The 20,607-nt window shown below is 45.2% G+C and overlaps 1 protein-coding gene across 1 annotated transcript in view; it reads right to left on the bottom strand.

Annotated features, from left to right (window-relative positions):
* The window catches only part of DHCR24 (24-dehydrocholesterol reductase), a 34,017-nt gene extending 19,334 nt beyond the window's left edge, over positions 1-14,683 (bottom strand). Inside the window, exons 1-4 of the mRNA XM_032137670.2 lie at positions 14,371-14,683; positions 11,087-11,242; positions 3,372-3,477; positions 2,523-2,641 (exon numbers count right to left, since the gene is read on the bottom strand). Coding sequence (XP_031993561.1) covers positions 2,523-2,641; positions 3,372-3,477; positions 11,087-11,242; positions 14,371-14,601 — 612 coding nt within the window. The 5' untranslated portion in view covers positions 14,602-14,683. The remainder of the gene's footprint in view (positions 1-2,522; positions 2,642-3,371; positions 3,478-11,086; positions 11,243-14,370) is intronic.
* Between the last annotated feature and the right edge of the window lie 5,924 nt (positions 14,684-20,607).

Below are 20,607 nucleotides of genomic sequence, written 5' to 3'. Positions count from 1 at the left end.
CCAATTCCCCCTTGGGCCCACAGCTAATCACATTCTCCTGGCCATGGCAGTGAAGATGACACACTTGCTGCATGCTCAGCTCTATGCAAGGAGCTTCTCATACAGGACCTGCTTATTCCTCTCAACCACGTATTTGTCAGTGAGGAACCTGGGCCTCAGAGAAGGGAAGGAATTCACAAATGTCTGTCTCCTTTCTCTGCCGATAATAAATAGGTCAAAAGACAGGGCCCCGCAAGCGTTCAGGAAAGCAGGATGAACTAATGTGAATCTTGCTAGGGGTATCTCTCAACCAAGACCAGTGCTGCCAAGCTGGGAGTCTTTCCCTGGGCCCTCTTCTGTGAAGTGAAGGAGTCTGGTGGCTCCCTGAAATACCCACTTCAACAGGACCCACTGTCCCTCCCATCCCAGGGGTCCCTCACACCTGCCAGGGCAGATCCAAGGTTATTTAAAGTGTCACTCCTATCCCACCCCTTAGGTAAAACGCTTTAAATGTTTGAATCCCAGTTTGGGTGGTAGAAGTGTCTCATTTTTCTAAAACAGCCTCTCTAATCACTTTTACTTACATGATCACATGCTACATAAAGACGTTTCAGTCAACAATGGGCCACAGATAAAATGGTGGTCTCATAAGATTATAATGGAGCTGAAAAAGTCCTGTTGCCTAGTGGTATCACTGCTATCACAGCTGTCCTAATGTCATACTCATGTGTTTATGGTAACACTGGTGTAAGCAAACCTACTGTACTGCCAGTTGTATAAAAGTATAGCACATATAATTATGTACACTACATAATACTTGATAATGATAAATGACTGTCATTGGTTTATGTATTCACTACACTATACTTTTAATTGTTATTTTAGAGTGTACTCTTTCTGCTTATTAAAAAAAAGTTAACTGTAAACAGCCTCAGGCAGGTCCTTCAGGAGGTATTCCAGAAGAAGGCATTGTTGTCAGAGATGACAGCTCCATGTGTGTTATTGCCCCTGAAGACCTTCCAGTGGGATAAGATGTGGAAGTGGAAGCGTTATTGATAATCTTGACTCTGTGTAGGCCTAAACTAACATGTGTTTATGTCTTGACCTTTTTTCTTTGAGACAGGGTCTCGCTCTGTCACCCAGGCTAGAGTGCAGTGGCGTAATGACAGTTCACTGCAATCTCTGCCTCCCAGGCTCAAGTGATCCTCCTGCTTCACCCTCCACAGTAGCTGGAAATACAGGAACACACCACCATGCCCAGCTAATTTTTGTACTGTTTGCAGACCATGTTGTAGGCCATGTTGCCCAGGCTGGTCTCAAACTGCTAAGCTCAAGCAGTCCACCTGCCTTGGCCTCCCAAAGTGCTGGTATTACAGGAGTGAGCCACTGCACCCAGCCTTGTGTCTAAGTTTTCAACAAAAAAACTTTAACAAGTTAAAAAAAAAAACTTAAATACAAAAAAAGCTTATAGAATAAGGATATAAAGAAGGAAACTATTTTTGTACACCTGTACAATGTGTTTGCATTTTAAGCTAAGTGTTATTACAAGAGTCAAAAGTTTTTAAAAAGTTTATGAAGTAAAAATGTTATAGTAAGCTAACAGTAATTTATTATTGAAGAAAGAAAATTTCAAAAAATAAATTTAGTGTAGCCTAAGTGTACAGTGTTTATAAAGTCTACAGTGGTGTACAGTAATGTCCCAGGACTTCACATTCACTCACCACTCACTCACTGACTCACCCAGAGCAACTTCCAGTCCTGCAAGCTCCATGCATGGTAAGTACACTACATAGGTGTACCATTCATCTTTTATACTGTATTTTTACTGTACCTTTTCTAAGTGTAGGTATGTTTAGATACATAAATACCATTGTGTTACAGCTGCCTACAGTACTGAGCACAGTACCATGCTGTATAGGTCTGCAGTCAAGGAGTAGTAGGCTATCCAAACAGCCTAGGTGTGAAGTAGGCTATCTCATCTAGGTTTATGTAATTACACTCTTATGATGTTTGCACAATGACAAAATTGCCTACAACTTGTTTCTTATAACATATCCCTACTGTTCTGTGACACCTGACTGTACCTCACAGTGTTAAGACACACAGCTTTGATGCCAAGGCCTGACTTCCTCCAGAGAGGCAGGATGGCATAATGAAAGGCTAAGGGACCTGGGAGCCTGATTACTGGGGTGTGAGACCCAGCTGTGTGACCTATGGCAAATAATCTCTCTGAGCTTTAGTTTCCTATCTACAAAATAGGGATAATAATCCTTCTATTATCTAATAATAATCTATAAAATAGGGATAATAAACATCCCTCATTAGGCTGTTGAAGGATTACATGCATGCCTTAATATATATAATGGATTTACAACATTGCCTAAGCTCATAGAAGGGGCTACACAAATTTTTGTTTACAGATATAGACCCAGACTGAACAGGGATTGGAAATGAAGCGCACCTAGAGGAGCCAGCCCCCTTGACCTCAGGATCCTTAATGCCCAGAGCAGGCTGGCATGGATGTCTCCCATTGCTGAACTCACCGGAGTGCATCGCACAAAGCTGCCATCAGCCAGGACCAGCTCGTAGGCAGTGCAGATGTGTTGGAACAGGCCGTACTTGTGGGACGATGACTCGATGCCTGTGCCCATGATCAAGCCCCCTGCACAGACATCACACACAGTGTCAGCAGGGAGAGCTGTGGGTACAGGGTTGGGGGTGGGTTGGAGCTGGGGGACCTCCTAGCATGAGAGAGGTATGGCAGGCTAGCAGAAATGGGGCTGTTGACTTAGGGGAGATTTCCCACCTGTCAATCTAGAGAGCAGGAGAGGGAAGGAGGGGCTCAGATGGGAGCATGAGGGCATCCTTAGAGGAAGGGGGTGGCGAGCAGACCTTGTCAAGTGTACTCACACCTCACCTCTGGCCAGACTCAACCTAGAAATCTGTGTGCATTCATCTTGAGAGGGACTTTAATGAAAAGGGGGGTTGAAGGGGTGACAGGAAGCCCTGTCCCATGGGAATAGTTAAAAGAACTGAAGGTGTTTTCCCTAAAGAAGAAGAGGCTTTGGGAGCTATGAATCCTATGGGAGGAGAAGAGAGACTAGACTTATTCTGTGTGTTCCATGGGGTGGAATTGGAGCAATGGGAACAAATCACAGGGAAGCAGATTCAAACCAGAAATTAAAAGTGCCTTCTGATAACTTGAGCTGCTCAGAAATGGAACAGCAGGCAGTGAACACCCTGTCATTGGAGCAGGCAAGTCAGAGACTGAATGACTTCTGTCACAGATGGAATAGCGGCAATTCCAGGACTAGATGGAGGGTGGCCAAGGCCCATCAGCTCCAGTCCTAGGACCGCGTGTCTCTTCTTGCCCGTTAATATAGGGTCCTCACCCACTGTGAGGTCATCAAGCTCAGGCAACACAGGGAGAGTCCAGCCAATGGAGGTCAGCAGGGCAGTCACCTGGCCCATGGTCACCAAGGGCTCCACACGGACAATCTGTTGACACAAGAAAAGAGACCCTGGGTCAAAAGGAGGCTGCCAGGCCCAAGGGGAGCTCCTGCACACAGAAGGTGTCATCTCAAACCTTCCCAAACACTCACTGCAGGGATTCCTATATAGCCTTTACAGGCTCTTTCTAGAACAGGGAATGTGATTTCTGGCTCTCGGTTAGCTAGTGTTCAACCTCGCCCTTCAAGTATCTTTATACTAAATATTTGACTTATCCTTTTCTAAATTACAGGAGAAATACTCATTCACTTAGAAGATACAGCAAAAGTGAAGAAGAAAACAAAAATCACCCATCCTGGCTGGGCGTGGTGACTCATGTCTGTAATCCCAGCACTTTGTGAGGCGAAGGCGGGTGAATCATCTGAGTTCAGGAGTTTGAGACCAGCCTGGCCAACTTGGTGAAACCCTGTTTCTACTAAAAATACAAAAATCAGCCAGGCGTGGTGGCGGGCACCTGTAGTCCCAGCTGCTTGGGAGGCTGAGGCAGGAGAATCACTTGAACCCGGGAGGCGGAGGTTAAAGTGAGCCGAGATCGTGCCACTGTACTCCAGCCTAGGCAACAGAGTGAGACTCCGTCTCCAAAAAAAAAAAAAAAAATCACCCTTCCTAGTTCTTCAGAATTACTAATGTTAATAACAGAGTGTATTTACTTTGTTTTTTTTTTTCCCACACATACTATATTGGTACTGTGAACCCCGAATATCAGAGACAGGTCTCAGTTAATCCAGAAAGTTTACTTTGCCAAGGTTGAGGATGTGTGCCCCGATACAGCCTCAGTACGTCCTGACAACATGTGCCCAAGGAGGCTGGTGCACAGCTTAATCTTACACATTTTAGGGAGACAGAAGACATCAATCAATATATGTAAGAAGTATATTGGTTCTGTCCAGGAAGGCGAGGACAACTTGAAGCAAAAATCTTACACATTTTAGGGAGACAGAAGACATCAATCAATATATGTAAGAAGTATACTGGTTCTGTCCAGGATGTCGGGGACAACTTGAAGCAGGGAGAGGGCTTGCGGTCACAGGTAGATAAGAGACAAATGGCTGCATGCTTTTCAGTTTCTGATAAGCCCTTCCGAAGGAGCTAATCAGAATATGCATCTATCTCAGTGAGCAGAGGGATGACTTTGAATAGAATGCGGAAGCAGGTTTGTCCTGCGCAGTTCCCAGCTTGACTTTTCCCTTAGTTTAGTAATTTGGGGCCCCAAGATTTTCCTTTCACACTATTTTGTATGTTTTAACACAACACACACAAACCAGAAGCATATCTCATTTTCTGTCTTGCCTTTCCAAAATTTAACACTATACTATGACCATCATCTCTTATCATTACACATTCTTGGAACACATGATTTTTAATGTACACATCCCTTGGACTTCTACTTCTAGCCAAAGTGGAACAACAGGAACCACATTTACCCTGCTGCCTGAAAAAAAAACCTGACAAAATATATGAAATAAGAGTTTTCAATGCAGTGGACATAAACAATGAAAGTTAGTGATCCCTCAGAGACAGGAAACAAGGTGAGCTCTGAGGCGGGAGGATTGCTTGAGGCCAGGGGTTCGAGACCAGCCAGGACAACATAGCAAGACCTAAAAATAAAAAAATAAAAAATTATTTTAAAAAAAGGTGAGCTCTAGGGATGGCCCATCTAACTGCCTGGAGTTAGGCAGTGCAGGGAGGGAAACCCAGGTGGAGTCCAGTGGATTTTCTAAGAGCTAAAAAGATGGAGGTGAGGCTGGGCGTGGTGGCTCACACCTGTAATCTCAGCACTTTGGGAGACCGAGGTGGGTGGATCACCTGAGGTCAGGAGTTCAAGACTAGCCCGACAACATGGCAAACACCCGCCTCTGCTAAAAATACAAAAAATTAGCTGGGTGTGGTGGCAGGCGCCTGTAATCCCAGCTACTCAGGAGGCTGAGGCAAGAGAATCACTTGAACCCATGGAGGTTGCAGTGAGCCAAGACTGTACCACTGCACTCCAGCCTGGATGACAGGGCGAGATTCTGTCTCAAAAAAAAAAAAAAAAAAAAGAAAAAAAAAAGACGATAGAGGTGAGAGTTCCAGAAGACCAAGGTGAATAGAGCGTGCAGGATAGAGTACTAGAGAGGAGAGAGTTGCACAGAGAAAAAACTGAAGAAATGCAAACGGCGTCCTTGGGAATTCAACTGAGTACTAACTGGTAAATACACGAGAGGCTATTACCTGAGGCTGAAGCCAGGGAAAAAACTGCCAGAAAAGACAACAGGTAATAGGCTGGGCATGGTGGCTCATGCCTATAATCCCAGCAGTTTGGGAGGCCAAGGTAGGTGGACCACCTGAGGTCAGGAGTTTGAGACCAGCCTTGCCAACATGATGAAACCCCGCCTCTGCTAAAAAAAAAATACAAAAAATTAGCTGGGCTTGGTGGTGGGTGCCTGTAATCCCAGCTACTCAGGAAGCAGAGACAGGAGAATTGCTTGAACCCAGGAGGTGGAGGTTGCAGTGAGCTAAGATTGCGCCACTGCACTCCAGTCTGGGCAACAAGAGTGAAACTCTGTCTCAAAAAAAAAAAAAAAAAAGATAACAGGTAATAGTACCAGGGACTCACACAGGGCAGGAGATAGTGTCTGTTCCCACAAGCCGGACTGGAAAACTTGATGATTCACAGGGCACTGTGTAGAGTACTCAAAATGATCTTGCCTCATAATTAGCTCGAGATTAAATAATTCCCTGGCCCCATCTAAAAAATCAAGACCCAGTGGGATCAAACTATTTCCAAGTAACTTAGCTGCCTCCTAGAGCAAAACTCAAAATTTATAGGAACATAAAAATACCCAGCTCCCCAAAAGGTAAAATGTCAGAGTATCACAATGTCAGAATCCAATAGAATTTTACCAGGCATACAAAGAGGCAGGAAAATTCAACCCATAATGAGAAAAATCAATCAATCAAACAGACCCAGAACTGACATAGATATTAGAATTAGTGAACAGGAACATCAGAACATTTATAATAACTATATTCTCTATATTCAAAAATTTAACTAGAGACATTAAGAATATATTAAACAGATCCGGCCAGGTGCAGTGCCTCACACCTGTAATCCCAGTGCTTTGGGAGGCCAAGGCAGGTGGATCACCTGAGATCAGGAGTTCGAAACCAGCCTGGCCAACATGGCAAAACTCCGTCTCTACTAAAAATACAAAAAAATTAGCCAGGCGCGGTGGTGCGTGCCTGTAATCCCAGCTACTCGGGAGGCTGTGACAGGAGAATCGCTGGAACCCAGGAGGTGGAGGTTGCAGTGAGCCGAAATCACAACACTGCACCCAGTCCAGCCTGGAGGACAGAGCAAGACTCTGTCTCAGAAAAAAAAAAAAAAAATCCAAATCAAACTTCTGGAAATGAAAACCACGATGTGTGAAATGAAAGATACAATGGATGGCACTAACAGCAAATTAGAAATTGCAGAAGAAAAGATTAGTTAACTTAAATACATAGCAACAGAAACCATCTAAAATGAAAGACAGGAAAAAAATTTTTTTTAAATGAACAGTGCCTCAATGACCTGAGCTGTAGAACAACTTGAAATGGCCTAATATATAGGCCTAGCTGTCTCTAAACTAGATGAGATAAAGAAGGGGACAGAAAAATAGATGAAGAAATAATGGCCCCCAAATTTCCTGATTTGATGAAAAATTATGACAAATTCCAAACAAGAATTATGAATAAAACTATACCAAAGCACATCATAATAAAATTGCTCAAAACTAGTGATAAAAAATCAACATCCTTCTAAATAATCCATGGGTCAAAGCAGACATGAAAAGGGAAATCAAAGTATTTTGAACTGAAATAAAAAGAAAAGAAAACATAGAAATTTGTGAGCTGCCTCCAAAAGAGTGCTTAGGGGAAAATTTATAGCACTAAACATTTATATTAGAAAAAAAAAGGTCTAAGTCAATGACTTTAACCTTAAAAAACTAGAAAAAGAGTAAAATTAAACCCAATGTAAGAAAAGAAATGAAATAATAAAGACCAAAGCAGAAATCAATGAAATTGAAAACAAAACACAGACACACAAAGGGAAAAATCAATGATATCAAAGCTAGTTTTTGAGAAGATCAATAAAATTCAATAGCCTTTAGCCAGACTGTTCAGGAAGAAAAGAGAACAGAAACAAAATACCAATATCAAGAATGAAAGACTTGACATAGCTACAGATGTCTATAGGAAGTATTGTGAACAACTTTATGTCAATAAATTATACAACTTAGTGAAATGGACAAATACCTTTGAGACACAAACTACCAAAGCTAACCCAAGAAGAAATAAATAAACTGAAGAGCCCAATATCTGTTAAATAAATTGAATTTGTGCTTAAAAACTTGCTCACAAAGAAAATTCCAGGCCCAGAGATATTCACTTTAAGGTTTCTATAAAACTTCTAGAAGAAAGCCTTTTTGACATTGGATAGGCAAAAATTTCCTAAATAAGACATCAAAAACACAAAGTAAGACAAGCGCGGTGGCTCACGCCTGTAATCCCAGCACTTTGGGAGGCCAAGGTAGGTGGATCATTTGGGGCCAGGAGTTCGAAACCAGCCTGACCAATGTGGTGAAACCCCCTCTCTATTAAAAATACAAAAATTAACCAGGTGTGATGGTGTGCACCTGTAATCCCAGCTACTTGGGAGGGTGAGGCACAAGAATTGCTTGAAACCGGGAGGTGGAGGTTGCCAAGAGCTGAGATAGCACCACTGCACTCCAGCCGGGGCCACAGAGCAAGACTCTGTCTCAAAAAACAAAAATATAAACGAACAAACAAACAAAACCCCCACAATGCATAAAAGAAGAAATTAACAAATTGGGAAAAATTTAAACTTCTGATTTGGCCAGGTGTGGTGGCTCACACCTGTAATCCTAGCACTTTGGAAGGCCAAGGCAGGCAGATCACCTGAGGTCAAGAGTTCAAGACCAGCCTGGCCAACATGGTGAAACCCCGTCTCTACTGAAAATACAAAAAATTAGCTGGGTGTGCTGGCACATGCCTGTACTCCCAGCTACCCAGGAGGCTGAGGCAGGAGAACCACTGGAACCTGGGAGACGGAGGCTGCAGTGAACCGAGATCGTGCCACAAACTCTGTCTCAAAAAGAAAAAATAAATAAAGCTTCTGGTTTTCAAAAGAGGAGCCATAGACTGTGAGAAAATATTTGCAAATCATGAATCTAATAAACGGTGTTGTTTCAGGGTCTAATATCCAGCATTGATAAGGAACTTAAATAAACTTACAAGAACAAAACAACCCCCACTAAAAAGTGAACAAAGGACATGAACAGACACTTTTCAAAAGACAAGCATGTGGCCAAGAAGCATATGAAAAAAAGCTCAACATTACTGATTATTAAAGAAATGCAAATCAAAACCACAGTGAAATACCAACTGACACAGTCAGAATGGCTGTTATTAAAAAGTCAAAAAATAACAGATGCTAGCGAAGTTGCAGAGAAAAAGGAACATTTATACACTGTTGGTGGGAGTGTAAATTAGTTCAACCATGTGGAAGACAGTGTGGTGATTCCTTAAAGACCGAAAAACAGAAGTAGCATTCGACCCAGCAATCTCATTACTGGGTATGTATACCCAAAGGAATATAAACCATTCTATCATAAAGACACATGCATGTGTATGTTTACTGCAGCACAATTCACAATAGCAAAGACATGGAATCAACTTAAATGCCCATCAGTGGTAGACTGGATAAAGAAAATGTGGTACGTATACACCATGGAATACTATGCAGCCATGTTCCTTTGCGAGAACATGGATGGAGCTGGAAGCCATTATCCTTAGCAAACTAATGCAGGAACAGGAAACCAAATACCCCATGTTCTCACTTATAAGTGGGAGCTAAATGATGAGAACACATGGACACATACAGGGGAGCAACAGACACTGGGTCCTATCAGAGGGTGGAGGGAGGGAGAAGGGAGAGGATCAGGAAAAATAACTAATAGGTACTAGGCTTAATACCTGGGTGATGAAATAATATGTACAACAAACCCCATGACACACGATTACCTATATAACAAACCTGTACAGGTACCACTGAACTTAAAAGTTAAAAAAAAAAAAAAAAGATGTTTCCAGAATATATAAGAAAACAACCTGATTTTCTTAAATTGGCAAAAGATTTGATCAGGCCTCACCAAAGAAGATATACAAATAGCAAACATGCACATGAAAAGATCATTAGTCACTAGGGAAATGTGAATTAAAATTACAATGAAAAACTACCACACATCTATTAGAATGGCTAAAATTAAGACTAACCATATCAAGTTTATTACAATGTGGAACAAGAACACTCACGCTGCTGGCAGAAATGTAAAATGCTACAATCACTTTGAAAAAAAATTTGGCAGTTCCTTAAAAGGTTAAATGTATACCCACCATATGATCTAGCCATTCCACTCCTAGATATTTGCCCAAGAGAAAGGAAGGCATATGCCCATACAAAGACTGTTCACAAATGTTCCATTTTATTTGTAATTGCCCCAAACTGGAGCCAGCCAAAATGTCCATCAGTAGGTGAATGGATAAACCGGCTGTGATACATCCACACAATATGTGTGGGAATATGACTCAGCAGTGAAAGAGAATGTACTATTGACACACCCTTCAACATGGATGAATCTCCACATAAAGATGTTGAGTGAAAGAGGCTAGACAAACAAAAAGTACTATATGATTCCATTTATATAAACTCTAGAATCAAACTAATTTATAGTGGCAGAAAGGTCATTGTTTGCCTAAGGCTGTGGGGGGTGGGTAGGGGAAGAGGCAGGGCTAGGGTCTAGGGGAAGGGATTACCAAGGAGCAGGACGAAATTTTGGGGTGTGATGGGTATGTTTGTTGTCTTGATTGTGGTAAGAGTTTTACCACACTTTAAATACATCAATAAAGCTATTAAAAAAAAATGGCACAGAGAGATTAAGTAACTTGGCCAAGGTCTCACAATAATAACAACATGCCATCAAGTAGACATACCATATTTAATGACTCCCCTATTATTGGATATTGTGTTGTTGTCAATTAGAAATAAAGCTGTGATATAATCGCTCTGTGTTGGGTATCTTTAATTATATCGAAGCCTACTTCGTTTTTCCTTAAGCCAGGTTTCGAGAAGTAAAATTACTCGACGGGCCAAAAAGCATGTACATTTCGAAGGCTATTAAACAAGAGGGTCTCCAGGAAGCTTATAACAAGACCCACGCCTCTCAGTCACTTCTGTAGCCCATTTTCTACCAGCGCACTTCCTTATCAGGAAGGGGCAAGTAGACTCCTTTTTGCCTCTCATTTTTGCTCATGAATTCCCCATTTCTGACTTTCTGTGGAAACACAAAGGGTTCCCCTGAGCTATTATGACCCATCTCTCCCCCGGTGGCTGTGAGGCTTGAGGACAGCAATGGCAGGGAGTATCTTCTATGACTGTGGGCCTTGGTCCTGTCCACTCTGGGATGCCCTTGGCTAAAATCATCTCCCTGTGAGTCACTTGCACCAGGGGCAGTGCCCCACCTGCTCCCAGAGCCCAGAAAAGTGCTACTCTCACCTGTTTCTTGGTGTCCACTTCCAGAATGTCCATCAGGTTAATCATGATGTTTTTGTGCGTCTTCTTGTACTTCCCGACACGTAGTGAGACAGTGAGCCAGCCAGGGCGCCCAGTGCACATGAAGGTCTTGCTGCCCTGCTCCTTCCATTCCCGCACCTGCAACCACAGGACAGAGGGTGAGCTGGCCCCACTGGGAATCCCCAGAGCAGCCTGCAGCCCTGCTTTCATCGAGGGGCAGCTGGGAATGATGCCTCCATCAGGCACTGGAGAAAAAGAACGATGAAAAGGTCTGCTGGCCCTACCCTCTGGCACACCCCTGGCCAACAAGGCTGACAGAAAAGCCAACATATTGCTACACCACCAGGCAGAATGATGAAAGAGCTAGAAGAGAGGATCAGAGTGTTCTGAAAACATTAACTCTAGCTGGGAAGTTCAGAAAAGGTTTTGTAATGGTGATACCAGCAAGTATAAAAATGATGACCATTTACTGGGTATTCCTAACACACTAGGCATCTACTGCACACTGTCTTGTGTAATTCCTATAACAGTCCCAGGAAGTTAGGATGACACCCTTTTTTTGAGGATGAGGAAATTCAAAGCAAAAGAACTTGTCCAAAGTCACACAATTGGTAAATGGCAGAGCTGAGATTCATAGCCAGGACTGTTTGACTTCAGGACAGGAAAGATAGATGGAGTTGTGGTAACAGTTCACAGGGTAATAGCTAACATGTATGGAGGCTTATCACATGCCAAGGCCTGTTTAAACATTTGTGTATGTTAACTTATGTATCACTTTGAGGGGGAGAGGAGAAGCAGGGAAGGACCGCCAAGCCAATGGAAGGAAGAGGTTTTACAAAACCTCTAAGGTAAGTGACCAGAGCACAAAACACAGAACAAATGGCCCACGGATGACAAGCCCATCAGAAACGCAGGAGGAAGTGTTTCTTTTCTGCTGAGATAGACAAGTGCAGGGGAGGTGGATATTTGTCGTTTTGACCTGTGACCATCCATTTCCTCTTCATCCACTTCTAACAATCCCCATCTTCCTTTGGTCCAAGTGAGACTGATTATACTCCCCTACCCCAGGAGGTGGGTACATGGCTGAGGTCTGATTCTATCCTTCTGGCCAAAGAGATAGGTTAAGAGATGGGTCTATGACCCAAGTCAAGCCAATGAGACCAGTTCCAGGACAGCCACTCTACTGGGGTCGCTAAGCTGGTTGGATATGAGCCAGAAACTGTTGGGGCCTCTGCAGGGAGACAGGCTCCAGAGAATGAAGTCAACCTAGAAAAGCAGGGCCAACAGATGGCAGAGGGATGGACAGATGCAGATGGGGGACAGAGGATCCTGGATCCAGCCATGCCTGATCCAGTTGTACTCCCAGACTTTTCAGGACCTGAGCCAATAAAATCCCTTTTTGCTCAAGTCAGTTTGAATTGAGCCTCTTTCACTTGCAACCAAAAATCTAGTCGAATACTGGTCAGGTCTCCTGGAGAAGGCTGCACTGGAGCTGGCCAGGCAAACAGTTCAACAGGGGGAAGGACTTTTCTTTGATCAGAGGCCAGGGAGCCAGTAGGGGGCAGGTATTAAGGAAGAGATTCCTGTGATTTGGGGGAAAAGGGATGATAGGTGGGATTCCATGACCAACCAGGTCTCATCCCTGCCTGAATCTGCAGCCACAGAGTTTGATACAAGCCCAGAGACGGGAGGGAGTGATTAGGGATGCTGCATTGAAGCTGGAGGCCAAAGAGAGAGCCCAGAAAAAAGGGCAACTGGGTCAGACAGCTATTGCAAGCCAGGTGTGATGCTGAACCAGACCTACAGGGGGGAAGGGAAAGCCTGGGAAAGAAGAAATGTCAGAGTTCAGGCTCTGAAATTGAGCTAACCTAGGTTCCAGCCCCATTTACTGGCTAGTCTTCCTGAGCACATGACTCACACTCTGAAACTCAATTTTCCCTGTTTGTAAAATAGGCACAAGATCTACTTGTGTGGGTTGCTGTGAGGATGGCAATGGCACATGGCAGGTCCGGGGTAGAGGCTAGTCCAGCTGGACCCCAGTTTTCCTGCTCACAGTGAACCTTGTGGCTTAGCTGAGATTAATAGGCACTCGCTAGGCTGTTTTGAGCCAGGCCCTATGGGCCATAGGCGAGTCACATAACAGTCCCTGCATTCTAGGAGCTCACAGTCTGACAGGGGAGACAAGAGGTAAATGGAGAATTAGAACTCGAGAAAAGAGCTAGGAAACAGGGTGCAGGCGGGGAGGGAAGACAGGCAGAGGCTCTGGAGCCACAATTGTGACCAGCAAAATCCAGAGCTACAGGGCAAAGCACTTCCAGACACTGCGTTCTCCCACCAGGCCCCAGGTCTTATGCCTCATGGGAACGTCTCTCCGCATCCATCTTCATGTCCTTGCCTGCAGCACCCAGCGCGGAGCAAGCAGAATATGGAGGCTGCTACACCTACGGAAGGGTGGCAGCAGGAAACAGAAGCTCTCTGCAACCTGATGCCAGCAAGAGAGGAACATAAAGAGAAGCAGAGTGAGTCAAGAAACTGCCCAGGTCCCTGGATGCAGAGGAGGCTCCACCGTGAGCCACAGCAGGTCACAGCCTCCGTGGGTACCTGAGGAACTGAGAGATGGACCGAATGCCTTTATCAAGGAGTGAGCCTTCCGTCACCAGAGGCTGTGAGGCTCTTCCCTCCCGCTTCTGGGCTGGGTTCTACCTTCTTGCTTTAGTCTTCTATCCTAAACCCAATCAAAAGCGTCTTGCTGTACAAAATAAAGTCCAAACTCGGCCTTGGCATCAAGGCCCCTCTCCAGCCTAGCACCAAACGGACTTTTCGACGTTCTCCCGCCCCTGCTCTGCACTTGTCGGCTTCCTAGCCTTTCCTCACACCAGTCCCTCCAACCACACACCTTCCCCCAGTCATTTCCCATACTTCCCAATCTCTAGACCCAGCTCCACCTCCCGGAAGCCTTTCCTTCTCTGAAATGCTTGGGCCGGGTGAGAGTTACCTGAGTGCTGCGCACCTCCCCCTCTTCCCCTTCTTCATCTCCCTCCAGGTACCCGCATATGCCCTGCACACAGTGGGCACTTTGCCTGTTCTGTTCCCCTGCCCCCATCACATTTTTGTTTCGTTCCAACCCCTCTCCAACGCCAGCTCCCCACCCCCCCGGGAAGTCCTGGCCGCCCCCGCACCGCAGCTCCCGTCGCCACCTCGCGTCCCGCTATCCCCGGGCACGCCGGCCCCGGCCCTGAGTCCTGGCCGCACCCGGCGCCGCTCACCTGCTTCTGGATGTCCCGCACGCGCTGCTCGTGCAGGCGCGGCGCGCTGCTGAGCTTGAACACCACCCAGGCGCGCACGTAGTAGTAGATATCGAAGATAAGCGAGAGCGGCAGGAGGAAGAGGCACACGAACACCCAGCGCTGGTGGATGAGCACGAACTCCAGCCCCTTCACGCGCACCCACAGCAGGAAGAGCAGTGCGCACACGGCCAGCGACACGGCGGGCTCCATGATGCGGCGCCGCGCGGTAAGGGCTGCGGGTTGGCGCCTCCTGTCACCGTCGCCAGCTCCGCGCCTGGCCCGCTCTCCGCCTGCCGCCAGCCGCCAGGGGAGCCCGGGATCGCCCGCCGCCTCGCGATTGGCTCGGGTCGCCGAGGTTCGGTGGGCCGAGACCCGGGCGGCGACCAATGGCGAGCCGCGCCGGGGATCGGACCAGGAACCCGCAGCTTTCATTGGCTGCGGGAGTCCGACCGCTCCACCCTTTTCTCCCCGCCGCCTCGCGAGGCGGGGATGCCAGGGACTGGGTGCCGGTGGGGTCCGCTGCGGATACCGGGGGCGGGCAGCTGGGACTCAGGGCCCCAGGACCTCGGGGCTGCGGGGCCGCCTCCCCCAAACGCGCCTTAAGCGGTTTTGCAGTGGCTTTCCGCCTGAGGGCTGGGAGGCGCCCCGGCCCTGAGTCAGTCACCCTTTGGCCGGGCAGGCGATTCCCGGGCGCAGAGGATGGAAACCTGGCGGTAACCTCTGCAGGTCGTGCCACTCGCTGTGCGCAAGGCCTCCAGAGGCATCTTTTCATTTTTAGGAGGCACTTTCCACGAATTCATTTGAGCTACACAGCAGTCCTGGGCAGTGGGGAGTGGTGAGCTGCATTGTGTACACTTGGAAGCAGCCCAGAAAGGTGAAGACCTGTTCGTGAACTCCAGAGGCCATTGGAAGCGTGGAAGGCTATGGCTGGCACTCTTCCTCTTTTTCCAGTTCGCTGAGGCAGATGGGAGGCCCGGAGGAGAAAGAATGAAGGAAGGCATTTCAGCCCGAGTAAACTCTCCAGGCCCCCTCTGTGCCAGGCAGTGTTGCAAGCCTCAGGTAGGGTGGTGAGCAAAGCAGATGGCCCTGCCCTCACTCCGCAACCAGTGTAGGGGAGCTGCCACGGTTACCAGCAAAAGCTGAAATCCAGCGCCATTTGCATTTCATATGGAATTTTGGGAAGTTTTCGAGATGTTTTAGTTTAGAAGCTAAACATGACATCCAGGTTCTTCTCTGTCTGGCCTTGCATACCTATCCAGTTCCCTCTCCATTCATCTCTGCCCTGACATGCACTCTTAGGAGGCTCCCTGGGCCTCAGCATTCCTCATTTGCGCGCCTCTGGTCAAGCAAGTACCTCTGAATGCCCTTTCCCATCCGCTTCTCAGAGTTCAGGTCACACATTCCGAAGCCAGCTCAGGGCCACCTCTGAAACATTTATAGCATTCCCCTCCCCATCCAGATGCTCATTAAATAGTGTGCATCTCTGTCACCGTTCTTTCATGTTATTTTATAATTGTCTCTTTATGTGTCTCTCACCCCCACAGACTGAGCCTTAGGGCAAACAATGTCTTGTTCACTTTTGTCCTTCCAGCTTCTAGCACAGTGCTTTGTGCACAGTAAACACTCCAGCGGCTGTTGACCAATGAATGAATGAAGATTGTAGGCTCAAATATTCAAGTTATCAAAGTGCGAAGAATGAGAGGTTGTTTGCACTGGACTTCAAAAATAAATAGCCTGGACCCGTACTGTCTTACACAACGGCTACGAGCTACTGGTATGTGGCTAGTCCAAACTGAAATGCCCTTTAAGAGTAAAACACACACTGGATTTCAAAGACTTGGTACAAAGAAAAAATGCAAAATAGCTCATTAGTAATTTTTATGTTAATGACATGTTGAAATAACATTTTGATATATTGAGTTAAGTAAAATATAGTATTAGAATTAATTTCACCTGTTTTATTTACTTTTTTAAGGTGGCTACTAGAAAATTTAAAATTACAGATTTGTCTTGTATTACATCTCTAGAAGCTCCAACCAACAGGGGGACGCTGAAGTATGAAGAGGAAAGCCGATGTGAAAAATGCCTCTCCCCGATTCTGTCTGACTCTGTTAGAGAGGGCTTTGCTTTAGAAGCTTAACCGTTCTGATTATTTTGGGGGTATGAGGTAATCTGGAAAGTAAAGTTTACCTAAAAATTAACTGAAGAGTGTTGTGTAGGAGAAACAGTGGAAATTACTGGTTAATCAGAATAGTTTTTATACTTGGGAAGAGAAGGATGGAGTCCCAGAAAGTAGATAAAACTGATCTTTAAGAAACAACTCCCAAAAAAGGAAAGGAATAAAAAAGTACTCAGGCTGGGTGTGGTGGTTCATGCCTGTAATCTCAGCACTTTGAGAGGCCGAGAGGGGCAGATTGCTTGAGCCCAAGAGTTCAAGACAAGCCTGGGCAACAGGCTTGTCTCTACAAAAAAAAAAAAAAAAAAAAAGAAGAAAAAGAAAAAAAAAAGCTGGGCCTGGTGGCATGCACTCGTAGTGTCAGCTTACTCAGGAGGTTGAGGTGGGAGGATCAATCACTTGAGCCTGGGAGGTCAAGGCTGCAGTGAGCCATGATCACGCCACTGCATACCAGTGTTAGCAACAGGCTGTCTCAACAACAACAAAAAAAAGTGAAAAAGTACTCAGAACAGTTGTTTGTTCAGTGTGCACGTTTCTCATTCTCTCTTCCTGCCTACCCTCCTCATATTTCTGATTCTTCTTTTCTCTCTCCACAAACTCTAATCCTTTGGGTTGCTTTTATCCAGGTAAGGAAAACAGTCACTTGAGTTGAGCCAATCAATTAATTAATTTTTTCAGTTAACATATAGTAAAACTGCTTAATCTTTGTAAAGCAGATGAATTTTAGCATGATGAGGATTCCTGTAACTGCTACCGCAATGAGGATATAGAATAGTTCCACCACCCCAAAAAACTCCCTCTGCTGCCCCTTTGTAGTCATACTCTCCCCCACCTCCTAGCCCCTGGCAATCATTGCCCTCTTCTGTCACTATAGTTTTTTTTCCAGAAGGTCATATGAATGGAATCATATGATATATAACCTTGGACCTACTAATTTTTGCTGGAGTCAAAGCAGCTCCCTTTGTCAGGGAATCTACGCATATTACACATTATTACAGAGTTGATGGAGCATGCAAACAGTCAGAATGCTTAGGAATAAGATGTTCTGGGCAACAACTTTTCAGGTTAACTAGGTAAACCCCTTTTATAGTTTGACCATGTAGCAATCTTTCTACAATGTGCGAGCCTCTATTTCTTTCTTTATAAATAGAGCCTAAAGAACAGTTTTTTTTCCTTCAATTAAGGAGCACGATAAATACCAGAGTCCTAACAAATTGCATTTTCTTATATTCGTACAGTGCAGCTACTGAGATCATTTGATCTTTGCAACCGGTCTCAGGAGTGGCAATGCAGGGAATTAATATGTGTCTTTTTTTAATAAATGGGGACATTTAGACTCAGGTTAAGTGACTTACCTGATGAATATCTTATTCTGGTGAATAGAGAATTCTAATGCAGTTGGTCTGCAAACTACACTTCACACAATAATCCAGGGAGCAGATTCAAATGATGGAAAGATCCAGAAGATGGGAGCCATTCATGTGGTTCCGTTCCATAGATATGAAGTAGAAGTTTTAGAATAGGGTTTGTTGAAATGTGGTTTGCAGACCAACTGCAACAGAATGCTTGCTAAAATGCGGAGTCCTAGACTCTACCATATCCCACTGAAGCTAAATCTCCAGAGGTGGGGCCAGAAATCTACTTTTTAAGAAGGCATCTATGTTATTCTTATGCATGCTAAAATTTAGGAGATTGGACTGAATATTAATCCTGGAACTTCTTTAAGAATATTACCTTTGTTTGGCCGGGCACGGTGGCTCACGCCTGTAATCCCAACACTTTGGGAAGCCGTGGCGGGCAGATCCCAAGGTCAGGAGATCAAGACCATCCTGGCTAACATGGTGAAACCCCATCTCTACTAAAAATGCAAAAAATTAGCCAGGCATGGTGGTGGGCACCTGTAGTCCCAGCTACTCGGGAGGCTGAGGCAGGAGAATGGTGTGAACCCAGGAGGCGGAGCTTGCAATGAGCTGAGATCACGCCACTGCACTCCTGCCTGGGCGACAGAGCAGGACTCCATCTCAAAAAAAAAAAAATACATATATATTTATATATATATATATAAAATATTACCTTTGTTTTCTTTGTTTTAAAATAAAGCCCTAACAGGCCAAGGTTGGTGGCTCATGCCTGTAATTCCAGCACTTTGGGAGGCCTGGGGGAGGTGGGTCGCTTGAGGTCAGGAGTTCGAGACCAGCCTGGCCAACATGGTGAAACCCCATCTCTACTGAAAATACAAAAATTAGCCTGGCATGGTGGTGCACACCTATAATCCCAGCTACCTGGGAGGCTGAGGCAGGAGAATGTTTGAACCCGGGAGGTTGAGGCTGCAGTGAGCTGTGAATAGCACCGCTGTACTCCAGCCTGGGTGATAGACAGACCCTGTCCAAAACAAAAAAGAAGTCCGAATGCAGATTGACCAAGTTGGTTAATTCATTGGTTCAGTGAGAATTTGAAAGACCCAGTTCTGGCCGGGCGCGATGGCTCACGCCTGTAATCCCAGCATTTTGGGAGGCCGAGGCGGGTGGATCACGAGGTCAGGAGATCGAGACCATCCTGGCTAACACGGTGAAACCCCGTCTCTACTAAAAATACAAAAAATTCTCTGGGCGTGGTGGCGGGCGCCTGTAGTCCCAGCTACTTGGGAGGCTGAGGCAGGAGAATGGCGTGAGCTCGGGAGGTGGAGCTTGCAGCGAACCGAGATCGCGCCACTGCTCTCCAGCCTGGGCGACAGAGTGAGACTCCGTCTCAAAAAAAAAAAAAAAAAAGACTCAGTTCTTTTTATCTTTTGCTTACTCTGTCTTCTCAGGTTAACTCCCCTGATGATGGCAGAGCAGCCATGTTCCAGGTGCTACATCAGATACAGCAACATCTAACAAAATAAGGGGAACCAATTTCAGATGGAAATTAACCATTTCTGCAGCACATTCATTCAATGATTTTAAATGTGCGGGAATTATGCAAAATGGTGGGGACACAGTAGTGAATTAGACACAGTTCTTGTCCTGACAGATCATGTGTGGATCTAGGCAATCAACAAATAATTATAAATCAACATCATAAGTACTATGATAAGCGTACTATGGAAGCACATGAAGATATCTATCTATCAATCCATTGACAGGTAGATAGAGATATGCAGTCCCAAAGGGCTTCTGAGAGGAAGTGATGAGTAAGCAGAGATACCATGGGGTAAGTGGAAGTTAGCCAGGTGAAGTATTGGGTCTAAGGAATAAGAGCATTCCAGAAGAGGGATGCCATGTGCAAAAAGCTCAGAAGGAGGTGAGTGGATGTGATATTTAGGGGAACTGAAAGTTTATCCTGTACAGTACAAACAACAGAGAACTACTGGGAGATTTTTGACGAGAGAGTGCCACCATTATCACAATATTTAGGACAATTGCTCTGACTGCAGGAAGGGAGACAAATCAGTGGTGAGCAGGAGTGAGGCCAGGTAGGGTGCCGACAAAAATCCAGGTGAGAAGTGATGAGGTTACAAAGCTAAGGTAGTATCAGTAGAAATGGAAAGTAGATGAATAGTTGGAGACAGATTGAAGGAGAAGGTAGGAAAAAAGAAAAGGAGTCAAAGAGGATTTCCGGGCATTTTGCTTGGATGACAAGGATGTTTACCAGCATGGCAGAGAATGTAGGTTTAGAATCAGTCTTGGGCTTAGAGTGGGAGGGAAGATGAATTAGAAGTCATCTGGTGTGGTGAAAAGAAATGATAGCTGGACATCTTCAGGGTGTGCATAGCAAAGCCACAGAGTACGTCTCCTGTATCCTTTCCCTTTGGGTTGCTGATGTCTTCTTCCCAAGATGTCAATGAATCAATCTGACAGATGAGCCCTTACTAAAGCATGGCTGTCTCTGAAGCAATAATATTTTCTTGAAAGGAGATTAATAATAGCTATAACATTATATTTTATGTAAAAATCATTGTATTGCTTCTGTAAACATGGCATATGCTTTTCTAAACAATTCAAACTATACAGGGAAGTACAGAGAAGAAACTAAAAATTGACTCATTCCATCATGCAGAT

This window comes from Hylobates moloch, unplaced genomic scaffold, assembly GCF_009828535.3.
Source record: "Hylobates moloch isolate HMO894 unplaced genomic scaffold, HMol_V3 SCAFFOLD_18, whole genome shotgun sequence".
In the NCBI taxonomy this organism is placed as follows: domain Eukaryota; kingdom Metazoa; phylum Chordata; class Mammalia; order Primates; family Hylobatidae; genus Hylobates; species Hylobates moloch.
The sequence above is the reverse complement of the archived record's forward strand: the minus strand, read 5'-3'. Positions and strand labels throughout refer to the sequence as shown.